At 39.6% G+C, this 13342-nt stretch overlaps 1 protein-coding gene across 2 annotated transcripts in view; it reads right to left on the bottom strand.

The window, feature by feature from the left end:
* Positions 1-13342, bottom strand: part of ROCK1 (Rho associated coiled-coil containing protein kinase 1) — a 137961-nt gene that overhangs the window by 53761 nt on the left and 70858 nt on the right. For both annotated transcript variants that reach the window (XR_011472175.1, XM_070420534.1), the window contains exons 14-16: positions 7955-8090; positions 3437-3528; positions 2650-2896 (exon numbers count right to left, since the gene is read on the bottom strand). Coding sequence is in view for 1 of the 2 variants with exons in the window: in XM_070420534.1 (XP_070276635.1) it covers positions 2650-2896; positions 3437-3528; positions 7955-8090 (475 nt within the window). In the remaining variant the exon portion in view is untranslated. The remainder of the gene's footprint in view (positions 1-2649; positions 2897-3436; positions 3529-7954; positions 8091-13342) is intronic.

Below are 13342 nucleotides of genomic sequence, written 5' to 3'. Positions count from 1 at the left end.
CCCCATACATGTCTACCAGTATACATAAAGGACACTGAATTAGGAAATAATCTTGACTGTGCCAGAAGACCAGTGTCCTAGACTATGAGAAATTTATATTTGAGGGACCTGAAATTTCTTAAACACCATGAAAGATTAATATAAAAATTGTGTTTTTTAAAACTAAAATGCATCTTTTTAAAAATAATTTTTATTTATTGATTTTTTTAGAGAGAGAAAGGGAGAGAGAGAGAGAGAAAGATATCAGTTTGTTGTGCCACTTATTTATGCATTCATTGGTTGATTCTTGTATGTGCCCTGACCAGGGATCAAACCTACAACCTTGGCAGTAGCAGGATGACACTCTAACCAACTGAGCTACCCAGCCAGGGCCAAAATGCATCTTTATATGTATGTTGATTGTGTGCGTTTTTTGATGCATGCCAGCTTTGATTCATTTAAACTAAAAAATTAAATCTCAAAGTAAGCATAGAAAAAAGATAAACCTCAATAAACCATGCCATGAATTTTCCTTAGTAACACTAATATCTAGAAAATAGATTCAATTAAAACCATTGTTGATGAACACATGCATGATGGCCTCTTCTTCAAAGCTCAGTCATATCTGAAAAATCACAGACTTAAAGAATTTTAGAATTTATAGGGGGTCACCTATTTTACTCTCCTTGGTTTATAGATAATAAAGGCCGATGAAATGATTTAGTGACTTTCAAACAGTAAGGCTATATAAAAAAAGGCCTAGAAAAGCAATTTAAATGAGGCTTTTCTAATACATATGAGGTTACTTTCTTGATTATATTTAGATATATTTTAAGCCTGAGAAATAAGATTGCATAACACTCCTCAGCTAAGAACCAATGGGAGATCTTAATTTCCATTTCCAGTCACAAAAATTGACCCTGACCTCTCTCCACAGAATTATAGCTAATCATCAAACCCCATGAGACCCCAAACTATGTTCCCATCCTGTGACTAAGGTTAAAATGGACTATCCCACCCCCAATTTTTCCCTGAGAGATCTGGCAACTTCCATGCATATCTATTTGATTAAGTAATATAGATGCTGTTGCTAATAGGAATAGAAAATAGAAAAATATATGAGAAGTGGGTAGAACCAGGGCATCTTTTTTAAAAACAAACTGAATTTTAATAGCATTGTGAAAATGTTCCTTTATTTACTGTTATACTCAATTTTTCTTTTGACTCACAAAGACTGCTGATATTTCTAGTTCTAACCTTCCCAAGTACCTAATTCTTCATTTGTAATGGGATTCTATTTCTGCAATTGAGTTTCTATTTCTACCAACAATGCATGAGGAATTCCCAGGTTTTAATAGTGATAATCATCTCAGTCTGGATTAGTTCCACTTTGAGTAAGACTTCTGTGAATTAGGCATGTTTTAAAATGATGTTTTCAGTAATCTGGCTATAGAATTGGAAATATCCACATTATCTACCTCACAAGCATGCCCATGAGAGGAAGGAAATTACAATGTGATACAAATGTAGGCATTATCCTGAAAGAGGAAAAATTCTTAACTATTTCTGGTTTCACCGAAGTCATTTTCTTTATGAGGACAACATGATAAAAAATATATTACACTTACAAAGGATCGAGATGGTAAATTTTATGCTTTGAAGCACAATTACAATTAAAAAATTTAGAAAATCACCTTCTATTGATAAGTAAAATGTCTTATATACATACAGTGGAATATGATTCAGCTTTAAAAAGGAAGGCGAGGTATGGAATTTGAGCCCACCAAGTCTGACTTCAGAATCTTTGCCTAATTTATATGTAAATATATTAAATTACATTATGTTAAAGAATACTTTAGTCTCATCACATGAACCTTCAAGGTCGATTGAGGCACTTATTTTTTTTTTTTAATGTTTTTACGGATTTCAGAGAGAGGAAGGGAAAGGGATAGAGATACAGAAACATCGATGAGAGAGAATCATTGGTCGGCTGCCTCCTGCACACCCCCTTCTGGGGACTGAGCCTGCAACCCAGGCCTGTGCTCTGACCATGACCTCCTGGTTCACGGGTCATTGCTTAACCACACTGGCTGAGCCAGTTGAGGCACTTTCTGACTCATCTAACACAGTTTTCCAAATCATATTACCATCCTGATATATATACAAATTTTTGTTTTATTTATTTATTTTTTTTACTGTTTGAATCCCTACGTGACATTGTCATTGTATTTTCATCTTTAGTCACAAGTTACTTCCATTACAATTAAAAAAAATTTTTTTTTCAAAAAAATAAATGAATAAATAAAATAAAAAGGAAGGAAATTCTGACACATGCTAAAGATGGATGAATCTTGAAGTCATTACACTAAGTGGAACATGACAGACACAAAAGGACAAATACTGTATGATTTCACTTTTATGACAGTCAAACTCATAGAGACATAAAGTGGGTTGGTGTTTACCAGCAACTAGGAGGAGTGAATAATGGGGAGCTACTGTTTAAAGGGTATAGAGTTTTAGTTTGGGATGGAAGAAAAGTTATGCAGATGAATAGTCATAATGATTGCACAACAATATGAAAGTACTTTATGCCACTGAACCATACACTTAAAAATGGATAAATGGTAAATTTTGTTACATACATCTTACCACAGTAAAAAAATATATTACCTTGAAGGTCTCCAATCATCTCAGAGTCATGACCTCTGTCTCTTCGTTCAGCCTCCAATGCAGTTTGCAGCTGGTAATACTCCTTATCCGTTTGTGACTTGGAATTCTCTAGAATTCTATTTCTCTCCTGCAATTCTCTGTTCAGGGACTCTAGTTGACTAACTGACTTGCTCATCTCTGTGTGACTTTTCCTTAATCTTACAGCTGTGTCTGATTCTGTCCTAAGTAAGTCATTGGCTTCTTCCAGCTATTAAAAAAAAAGAGAGAGCAAGAAAATAGTTTTATTAAAATACAATCAAACTTATTGATTATAATCTAATAAAGAGGGAATATGCTAATTGACCCTCATGCCATCGCAAAGATGGCAGCACCCACAGCCAATAAGGAGGGAATATGCTAACTGCTGCCACGCCTTCAAAGATGGTGGCGCCCAGTACCCTCAGCCCCGCCGGGGCGCCTGCCTCCAGAGTCCCCCAGTTCCCTTAGCCCCCCAGCCTCCCAGGGCCAGCCTGAGGTGCAGGCAAGCCTTGAATGGTGGCTTCCCAGCCGCGCGGGGCTCCCTGAGGCTCAGGTAACCAGGGCTTCCCGAGGCTTGCGCTGCCGGCAGTGGCAGCAGCAGAGGTATGATGTGGGTGTCGCCTTCCCCTGATCGCTGGATCTCCTCCCACCCCTGAGGGCTCCTGGACTGTGAGAGGGGGCAGACCAGACTGAGGGACCCCCTTCCAGTGCATGAATTTTCATGCACCGGGCCTCTAGTATTTTAATAAACTACGTTCCAAAAACATACCTGCTTTTGTAATTGTGCCAGCTTCTCATTAGCAAGTTGTGAATTCTGACTTACTTTCTTTAAGTCTTCCAACTGATCCTTTAATGTAGAAACTAGTAAATGAAGGAATAAGATGTAGAAATCACAAAGTTTTTATGGAGAAGACATATAAACTCACTTAAACAAAATGAAATTTAATCTTAGGCCATAATAGTCAGCTACGGCAGGTCCATTCCTAAAATGAAATTCCATCTTGGAAGTACTCTTTAACCCTTTTCGGTACAACCTCGAGGCTGACTCGACAGACCAGGCGCTAAGAGCAGGTCCAATGCTGAGCAATAAGAACATTAAAAAGTTCAACATTCAATCCCGTCAATTACTTTGGACCAGACTGTTTGAATTCCAAAAATAACACTGGACCGCAAAGGGTTAAATTCATAAAAAAGTACAGCATCATTTTATAATATAGAATGCAAAAATAGATTTGTTTCTACTGTTATAATATTTCAAATTCTTTTATTCCCTTTAATAAAGTCAATCTATTAGTGAAATGTTAGAGAGTCAGTTTTAATATAATTTATTTTGAATAGTTAAGTGTTTTTAAAATGGTTCAAAACTCCAAAGGTACCAAATGGTATATAGTGTAGAATGAGTTTTCCTACCTCCACATTGTCTCCTAGTCCCTCTGATTCTCCTCCCCAGGCACAACTATTACTAATTTATTTCATATCCTTCCTAAGATAATCTATGTATCCATATCCTAATATATAAAAACAAACATGTAATAACCCTGGTCAGTGTGGCTCAGTTGTTTGGAGCGTCATCCTATACACTGAAAGGTCCAGGGATTCCTGGTCATGGCACGTACCCAGGTTGGGTGTTCAATCCCGAGTTTAGTTGTGTATGGGAGGCAAACAATGGATGTTTCTCTCTCACATCAATGTTTCTCCCTCTTTTTCTCTCCCCCACCCCCCTCCCTTTCCCCCAACCCCTCTCTCTTCCTTTCTCTCTCTAAAATCAATTTAAGAAATTATTTAAAACACACACACATAATATATATACATATATACATACATATACACATATATTTAAGCTATTTAGACGAGCACCCCTGTTTTAGCACTGATCTTACTTTTTTTCCACTTAAAGATACGATTTAGAGATTTTTTATAACATATAAGGAACTACATTGTTCTTTTATAAGATGCATAGTGTTCTATGATACAGCATACCAAACTTTATTATATTATTGATTACATTTATGTTGTTTATAATTTTGCCATTTAAAAAATTGCTACAATGACTAGCCTTGTTTATACATCAGTTTACATTGCGTAAGTGTGTACGTAAAAAAATTCTAAAAGAAAAATCACTGGATCAAAGCATGTAGAAAACTATTTTTTTTAAAATTTATGTTCATTAATCCTCACCTGAGGATATTTTTTAGAGAGAATGGAAGAGAGGGGGAGAGACAGATAGAGAAACATCAATGTGAGAGAGACACATCAATTAGTTGCCTCTCGCACATGCCCCAACCGAGCAGGGGATCAAACCTGCAAACAAGGTACATGCTCTTGACTGGAATCAAACCCAGGACCCTTTAGTCCTCTGGCCGACCAACACTCTAACCACTGAGCCAAACCAGCTAGGGCTAGAAAGCTATTTAGAAGCACTTACAACACTAACATTAAACATGAAATTCTAGTATATGAGTTCTCTAAGGTAGCTGCTTGCTGGAAGTGCCTAGAGAGCTTAATAAAAATACTGATGCTCAGGCCACATGTCTAGATCAATTAAATTAGACTCTCCGGAGTTTAGGTATCAGTATTTTTTTTAAAGCAGCGGTTCTCAACCTGTGGGGGTCGAACGACCCTTTCACAGGGGTCGCCTAAAACATTTATTTAATTATATACTGTTTTTGTGATTAATCACTATGCTTTAATTATGTTCAATTTGTAACAATGAAATTGGGGGTCACCACAACATGAGGAACTGTATTAAAGGGTTGTGGCATTAGGAAGGTTGAGAACCACTGTTTTAAAGCTTTCCAGGAGATTCCAATATACACACAATGGTGAAAATCACTACATTACCTAAAATATTACTACTGATCTTAATATGCTATATATTTTATCTTGAGATATGGGTATTTATCTCATGAGGTATCTATCATAGGATTATGACTTTAAAAATATATCAGAGGCACTAAAATTAAGAAAAGCTCATGACGGAGAAAACCAAGATGGCGGCATAGGTAAACACGGGAGTTTGCTGCCTCGAACAACCACTTCAAAAATACAACTAAAAGACGGAACGGACATCATCCAGAACCACAGGAAAGCAGGCTGAGTGGAAGTTCTACAACTAGGAGGAAAGAGAAAGACATACCGAGACTCAGAGGAGGCTCAGTGCTGAAGTAAAACACTAAGGTGCGGAGGGCATGCAGAGCAGGCTGGAGGCTGAGGGCGCGGTTGTCGTTTTCAATCAGGAGGGAGTCTCAGGCTCTGAGCTCCAGTTCCGGGCGAGTCTCTCAGGACCCAGACTCATACAGGAGAAGCGGGACTGTCTGGCATCGCTCGGAACCCTAGGGCAGCTTTCTCTCCATGGGGCTTGCAGCGATTACTGGGACACTGAGAAGCAGAGCCTCTGAGGGCAAGTCTGAGAGCAGCCATAACTGCTAGCCCCGTCCTGTTGACCCCATGGGACCCGCCCCGCCCAAGCCCTGCAGGGAGGCTTTTGCTGGAAAGCCTCAGGCAAAGGCTAGATTAGCACCTCCCTAGAGATCCAGGAGCCAGGAAACCCAGAGGTCAGAGTGGGACCATCCACTTTGCAGCTCTGTGGAACCATAAAAGACACACTCAGGGGGCAGACTCAGTGAGCACCAAAGCCCCATCGAAGCAAGTCTAGCCCCAGAGGGGTGTCTCCAGCACAGAAGTTCTCCCACTGCCGACACAGCTGATTCTCACAGCCAATTGGCCTGGAGGGCAATTCCTCACAGTGATAACTACAACAATCAAGGCTTAACTACAAGACTGTGCACAAAGCCCACAAGGGGGTGCACCAAGAGTGTCTACCTCAGGTAATTGGGACACTTAGCACAGAAAGGCACTCTATCGACACAGCGAAGCATAAAAAATGCCGAGACAAAGAAACAGGACACAAACGACAGAATTGGAGGAAAGCAAACTGTTGGATATAGAGTTCAAAACCACACTTTTAAGGTCTTTAAAGAACTGTTTAGAAGCCGCGGATAAATTGAGTAAGGCCCTCGAAAAGACTGGTGAGACCGCCGATAAATGTAGTGAGATCCTCGAAAAGACTGGTAAGACCGCCGATAAATGTAGTGAGATCCTCAAGAAATCTAATGAGATCCTCGATGTTGTGATAAAGGACCAACTAGAAATTAAGCATACACTGACTGAAATAAAGAATATTATACAGACTCCCAACAGCAGACCAGAAGGTCGCAAGGAACAAGTCAAAGATTTGAAATACAAAGAAGCAAAAAACACCCAACCGGAAAAGCAAAATGAAAAAAGAATCCAAAAATATGAAGATAGTGTAAGGAGCCTCTGGGACAGCTTCAAGTGTACCAACATCCGAATTATAGGGGTGCCAGAAGATGAGAGAGAGCAAGATATTGAAAACCTATTTGAAGAAATAATGACAGAAAACTTCCCCTACTTGGTGAAAGGAATAGACTTCCAAGTCCAGGAAGCGCAGAGAACCCCAAACAAAAGGAATCCAAAGAGGACCACACCAAGACACATCATAATTAAAATGCCAAGAGCAAAAGACAAAGAGAGAATCCTAAAAGCAGCAAGAGAAAGAAAATCAGTTACCTACAAGGGAGTACCCATACGAATGTCAGCTGATTTCTCAACAGAAACTTTGCAGGCCAGAAGGGAGTGGCAAGAAATATTCAAAGTGATGAATGCCAAGAACCTACAACCAAGATTACTTTGTCCAGCAAAGCTGTCATTCAGAATTGAAGGTCAGATAAAGAGCTTCACAGATAAGGAAAAGCTAAAGGAGTTCATTACCACCAAACCAGTATTATATGAAGTGCTGAAAGGTATCCTTTAAGAAGAGGAAGAAGAAGAAAAAGGTAAATATACAAATTATGAGCAACAAATACACATCTATCAACAAGTGAATCTAAAAATCAAGTGAATAAATAATCTGATGAACTGGTGATTGTAATAGAATCAGGGACATAGAAAGGGAATAGACTGACTATTCTTGGGGGGCGGGGAGAAGGGGTGTGGGGGTGAGTGAAGAGATTAGATAATAATCGTGCACCTATGGATGAGGACAGTGGGTGGGGAGTGAGGGCAGAGGGTGGGGTTGGAACTGGGTGGAGGGGAGTTATGGTGGAAAAAAAGAGTAATGTAATAATCTGAACAATAAAGATTTAATTAAAAAAAATAAAATAAAAATAAGTACATGGGCAAAAAAAAAAGAAAAGCTCATGACAAAGACCTCAAGGATAGTGTTAGACAGAAACTCCAGTGTTTTTTAAAAGAAGTAATAATTTACCTTCATTTTCTACATTTCTCCTCTTTTCATTTTCCTGTTCTGCTTTTCTTTGGTATTCATTAATTCTATGCTGTAGCAACATTTTCTCTTTCTCAATCTGAGACACGGTAGATTCTAGATTTCTCCTTTGATTCCCCTGAAATTATAATAACAAGAGTTAACATTGCAATACTCCTCATTTGAGAGAATACTGTTCTTAAAAACAAAACACAAAGACTTATGTAATTTTTGCTTCAAATATCAATCAGATAGTACCTCCTAATGACAACTTTCTAGTAACAGAATTAGCTTGCCTTATAAGACAGTGAGAATCCTCTACTTGAACCAGATATGTAACATTTTCAAGGAGTTTTAAAATCCATGCTTATAAAAAACCCATCAGGTTGAATCACTTTATTAGTTTAAGACAACCACAATGCATTATATTACCAACATTTTGATTTATTTACAATCCTACATTTAAGATATAAAATATGGGAGAAACCAAGATGGCGGCATAGGTAAACACCGGAGATTGCTGCAGCAAACAACCACTTCAAAAATACAACTAAAAGACAGAACGGACATCACCCAGAACCACAGGAAGGCTGGCTGAGGAGAGATTCTTCAACTAGAAGGAAAGAGAACAGCATACCGAGGCTCAGAGGAGGCGCAGTGTGGAAAATACAAAAGTACGGAAGTGCGCGTGGAGCCGGCTGGTGACTGAGGGTGCGGATGTCGTTTTCAATCAGGAGGGAGTCTCAGACTCTGAACTCCAGATCAGGGTGAGTCTCTAGGGACTCAGACTCAAACGGGAGAAGCGGGATTGTCTGGCATCAGTTGGAACGTGAGGGCGGCTTTCTCTCCGAGGTTTGCAGCGGTTGCTGGGGTTCTGAGAAGCAAAGCCTCTGGGAACGGGACTGAGAGCAGCCATAACCGCTCCCTCCGCCCACCCTGCTGATCCTGCCCCGCCCAAGCCCTGCGCAGAGCCATTTCCCGGATTGCCTCAGGCAAAGGCTAGATTAGCACCTCTCCAGAGGACAGAAGTTTTCCCACTGCAGATACAGCTGATTCTCACAGCCAGTCGGCCTGGTGGTCAAATCCCTCTAGTATTAACTACTACAATCAAGGCTTAACTAGAACAAGACTGCGCACAAAGACCACTAGGAGATGCACCAAGAAAGCGTAAAAAATGCGGAGACAAAAAAACATGACAGAAATGGAGGATATAGAGCTAAAAAACGCACTTTTGAGGGCTTTCAATAATGTGCTAGAAGCTGCCAACAAACTTGATGAGAGCCTCATGAAATCTAATGAGACCCTCGATGTTGTGATAAAGAACCAACTAGAAATTAAGCATACACTGACTGAAATAAAGAATATTATACAGACACCCAATAGCAGAACAGAGGAGCGCAAGAATCAAGTCAAAGATTTGAAATGCAAAGAAGCAAAAAACACCCAACGGGAAAAGCAAAATGAAAAAAGGATCCGAAAATACGAAGATAGTGTAAGGAGCCTCTGAGACAACTTCAAGCATACCAACATCTGAATTATAGGGGTGACGGAAGATGAGAGACAGCAAGATATTGAAAACCTATTTGAAGAAATAATGGCAGAAAACTTCCCCCACCTGGTGAAAGAAATGGACTTACAGGTCCAAGAAGCGCAGAGAACCCCAAACAAAAGGAATCCAAAGAGGACCACACCAAGACACATCATCATTAAAATGCCAAGAGCAAAAGACAAAGAGAGAGTCTTAAAAGCAGCAAGAGAAAGACAGTCAGTTACCTACAAGGGAATACCCATACGACTATCAGCTGATTTCTCAACAGAAACTTTGCAGGCCAGAAGGGAGTGGCAAGAAATATTCAAAGTGATGAATGCCAAGAACCTATAACCAAGATTACTTTGTCCAGCAAAGCTATCATTCAGAATTGAAGGTCAGATAAAGAGCTTCACAGATAAGGAAAAGCTAAAGGAGTTCATCACCACTAAACCAGTATTAGACGAAATGCTGAAAGGTATCCTTTAAGAAGAGGGAGAAGAAAAAGGTAAAGATACAAATTATGAACAACAAACATGCATCTATCAACAAGTGAATCTAAGAATCAAGTGAATAAATAATCTGATGTGTAGAATGAACTGGTGATTATAATGAATCAGGGACATAGAAAGGGAATGGACTGACTATTCTTGCAGGGGAAAGGGGAGTGGGAGATGCAGGAAGAGACTGGACAAAAATCATGCACCTATGGATGCGGACTGTGGGTGGGGAGTGAGGGCGGAGGGTGGGGCGGGAACTGGGAGGAGGGGAGTTATGGGGGGAAAAAAAAGAGGAACAAATGTAATCTGAACAATAAAGATTTAATTAAAAAAAAAGATATAAAATATGAAAGGGATCAGGTAATAATTACATATTTGATAAATAAATGGTGTAAAGCTCAAATGGCACCAAATGCTACAGTATGTGCAGTAAATTAACCAGTCCCTGTATAGCTACCTTAATCCTTTCCCTATCTCAACAACTTACCTTTTGTAAGATTTTTTTTATGTATCTACCTACTAATGCATACTAAAAAGTAATGAAGGCCCGGCCAGCGTAGCTCAGTGTTTGAGCATTGACCTATGAACCAGGAGGTCACAGTTCGAATCTCAGTCAGGGCTCATGCCCAGGTTGCGGGCTCAGGTCAATCTCCAGTGTGGGTTGTGCAGGAGGCAGCCGATCAATGATTCTCTCTCATCATTGATGTTTCTATCTCTCTATCCCTCTCCCTTCCTCTCTGAAATCAATAAAAAATGTATTTAAAATAAAGTAATGGAGAAGATATCTATTTTAGAAAATGAAACCAAAGGGGAGAGGAAACTTAAAAACTTAGCTTCTGTTTCTGAGTTACTGTTATCAGCATATCGTGCTTTTGATGCCTCACTTTTTATTTTTTTGTTTTATCCTCACCCAAGGTTATTTTTTCTATTGACTTTTTAGAAAGTGGAATGGAGACAGAAGGGGGAGAAAGAAACATTGACAAGAGATAGACACATTGATTGGTTGCCTCTAGCTCTGCCCCAATAGGGCCAGGGATCGAACCTGCAACCAAGGCACATACCCTTGACCAGGAATTGAACCAGAGACCCTTTGGTCCATGGGCTGAAGCTCTAACCACTGAGTAAAACCAACCAGGGCTTCATTTTCTCCACCAGGTTAGGTAAGTTTTTTCAAATTTCTTAGTCTCTCTCTTCTCCTTCCGGCACCCCTATGATTGAATGTTAGTACTACGCTGAAGACCCAGAGGCTCCTTACACTATCTTCATTTCTTTGGATTTTTATTTTTATATTTTATTGATTTTTTACAGAGAGGAAGGGAGAGAGAGACAGAGTTAGAAACATCGACCAGCTGCCTCCTGCACATCTCCTACTGGGGATGTGCCTGCAACCCAGGTACATGCCCTTGACCGGAATGTAACCTGGGACCTTTCAGTCCACAGGCCGACGCTCTATCCACTGAGCCAAACCGGTTACGGCTTTTGGATTTTTTAAAAATTTATTTTTTTGCTGCTCTGATTGGGTGTTTTTTGCTTCCTTATATCCAAAGCTTTGATTTGATTCTCGGCTTCAACTACTCTATTGTTGCTGATTCCCTCTTATTCTTTATTTCAGTTAGTATATCCTTCATTCCTGACAGGTTTTTTGTTATGGTGTCCATATTCTTTTTCATGCTGTTAAATTTCTAAGTTCATTGAGAATCCTTATAACTAGTGTTTTGAAGTCCATAAGTTTGGTACCTATATTTTCTTCTATGTAACTTATTGTTTCGGGTCTTATATTTAGGTTTTTGGTCCATTTTGAATTAATTTTTGTACATGGGGACAAACTGTAATCCAGTTTCATTCGTTTGCATGTGACTCTCCAGTTTTCTGGATCTTATTTAAGTCTTCTATTTAACAGGTATCTTCTGTCACTGTTCTGGTGGGATTAAGAGGTATGCCTCCTTTTCCACTTGATTTTTATTGACAGAGATTGAGGGGGCATGGTCCTCATTACTGCTGGGAGGAAATGGAAGTTCTGGTACACCACTAGGTCTCCACTGATAACACCATGGCTGGGAGCTGGGGGGCAGGCTCGTTATTTCAGTGTTGAAGGTTCAAACTCTACCTGACTTTTTCTGACACCACCCCAGCAGAGTGGGAGGGGTGCCTGTTGCTACTGAGTGGAAGTAAAAACCAAACTCCTCACATGGTTGCCAATGACTCTTAACTGGATGCTAGCAATTCAGATATGCCAAAGGGAAGTCATAAAATGCTTCCTTTAAGTGAAAAGGCAAGCATATATAGGGGAAAAAAAATAGTATACATAGGGTTCAATACTATTGGGTGTTTTAGGCATCCACTAGGCAGTGGTTCTCAACCTTCTGGCCCTTTAAATACAGTGCCTCATGTTGTGACCCAACCATAAAATTATTTTCGTTGCCACTTCATAACTGTAATGTTGCTACTGTTATGAATCATAATGTAAATGTCTGATAAGCAGGATGGTCTTAGGCGACTCCTGTGAAAGGGTCGTTCGACTGCCAAAGGGGTCGTGACCCACAGGTTGAGAACCGCTGCACTAGGGGGTCTTGAAATATATTTCAGCCCTAGCTAGTTTGGCTCAGTGGATAGAGAGTTGGCCTGTGGACTGAAGGGTTCCGGGTTTGATTCTGGTCAAGGGCACATGGCGGGGTTTCGGGCTTGATCCCCAGTAGAAAGTGTGCAGGAGGCAGCCAATCAATAATTCCCTCTCATCATTGATGTTTCTCTCTCTCTCTCCCTCTCCCTTCCTCTCTGAAATTAATAAAAGTATATTAGTCAAACAAACAAAAAAAGGAAATATATTTCAGCAGATAAGGTGGGGACAAATGTATTCTAATATTATAATTAAGATTTCCCTTTCAACCTTGAATTTGGAAGGCTGAATAACTTGAATCTAGCACACTTGAATTTTATTTGTATTTTAGAAATGAAATAAAAAGTGGAAGATATGCAAAAAAGGATTTCTTAAATATTTAGAGTCAAATAAAAAGTACTAGGCTGGATATGCAAAGACCAATGGCAAGTTGATAAAATATTATCTAAATCTCCTCAGATGACTATATGGATACCCAAAGCTACAAAATGAACCTCCCCCCCCCCCCCCAAAAAAAACCCCCACCACTGCCACTATTCCTTAAGAGAAAATTAAGACAACACAAAAACCATAAAAAAGATTACATCTAAATGATAAAGGAAGTCATCAATGAGAGGAAGACTATACAGAGTATATTTCTTTTTAAGGGACCCTTCATACATGAGGTAAAAAGACATTTACAAGTTGACCAAAAGGAAATGTATTACATATTCGCAAACAAACGTATGTATCATGAAATGTTTCAC

The sequence above is a fragment of the Myotis yumanensis genome, unplaced genomic scaffold (genome assembly GCF_028538775.1).
Source record: "Myotis yumanensis isolate MYYU_CA2020_CCGP unplaced genomic scaffold, mMyoYum1.0.hap1 SCAF_7, whole genome shotgun sequence".
Classification (NCBI taxonomy): Eukaryota; Metazoa; Chordata; class Mammalia; order Chiroptera; family Vespertilionidae; genus Myotis; species Myotis yumanensis.
This window is presented reverse-complemented; position numbering and strand designations above follow the sequence as displayed.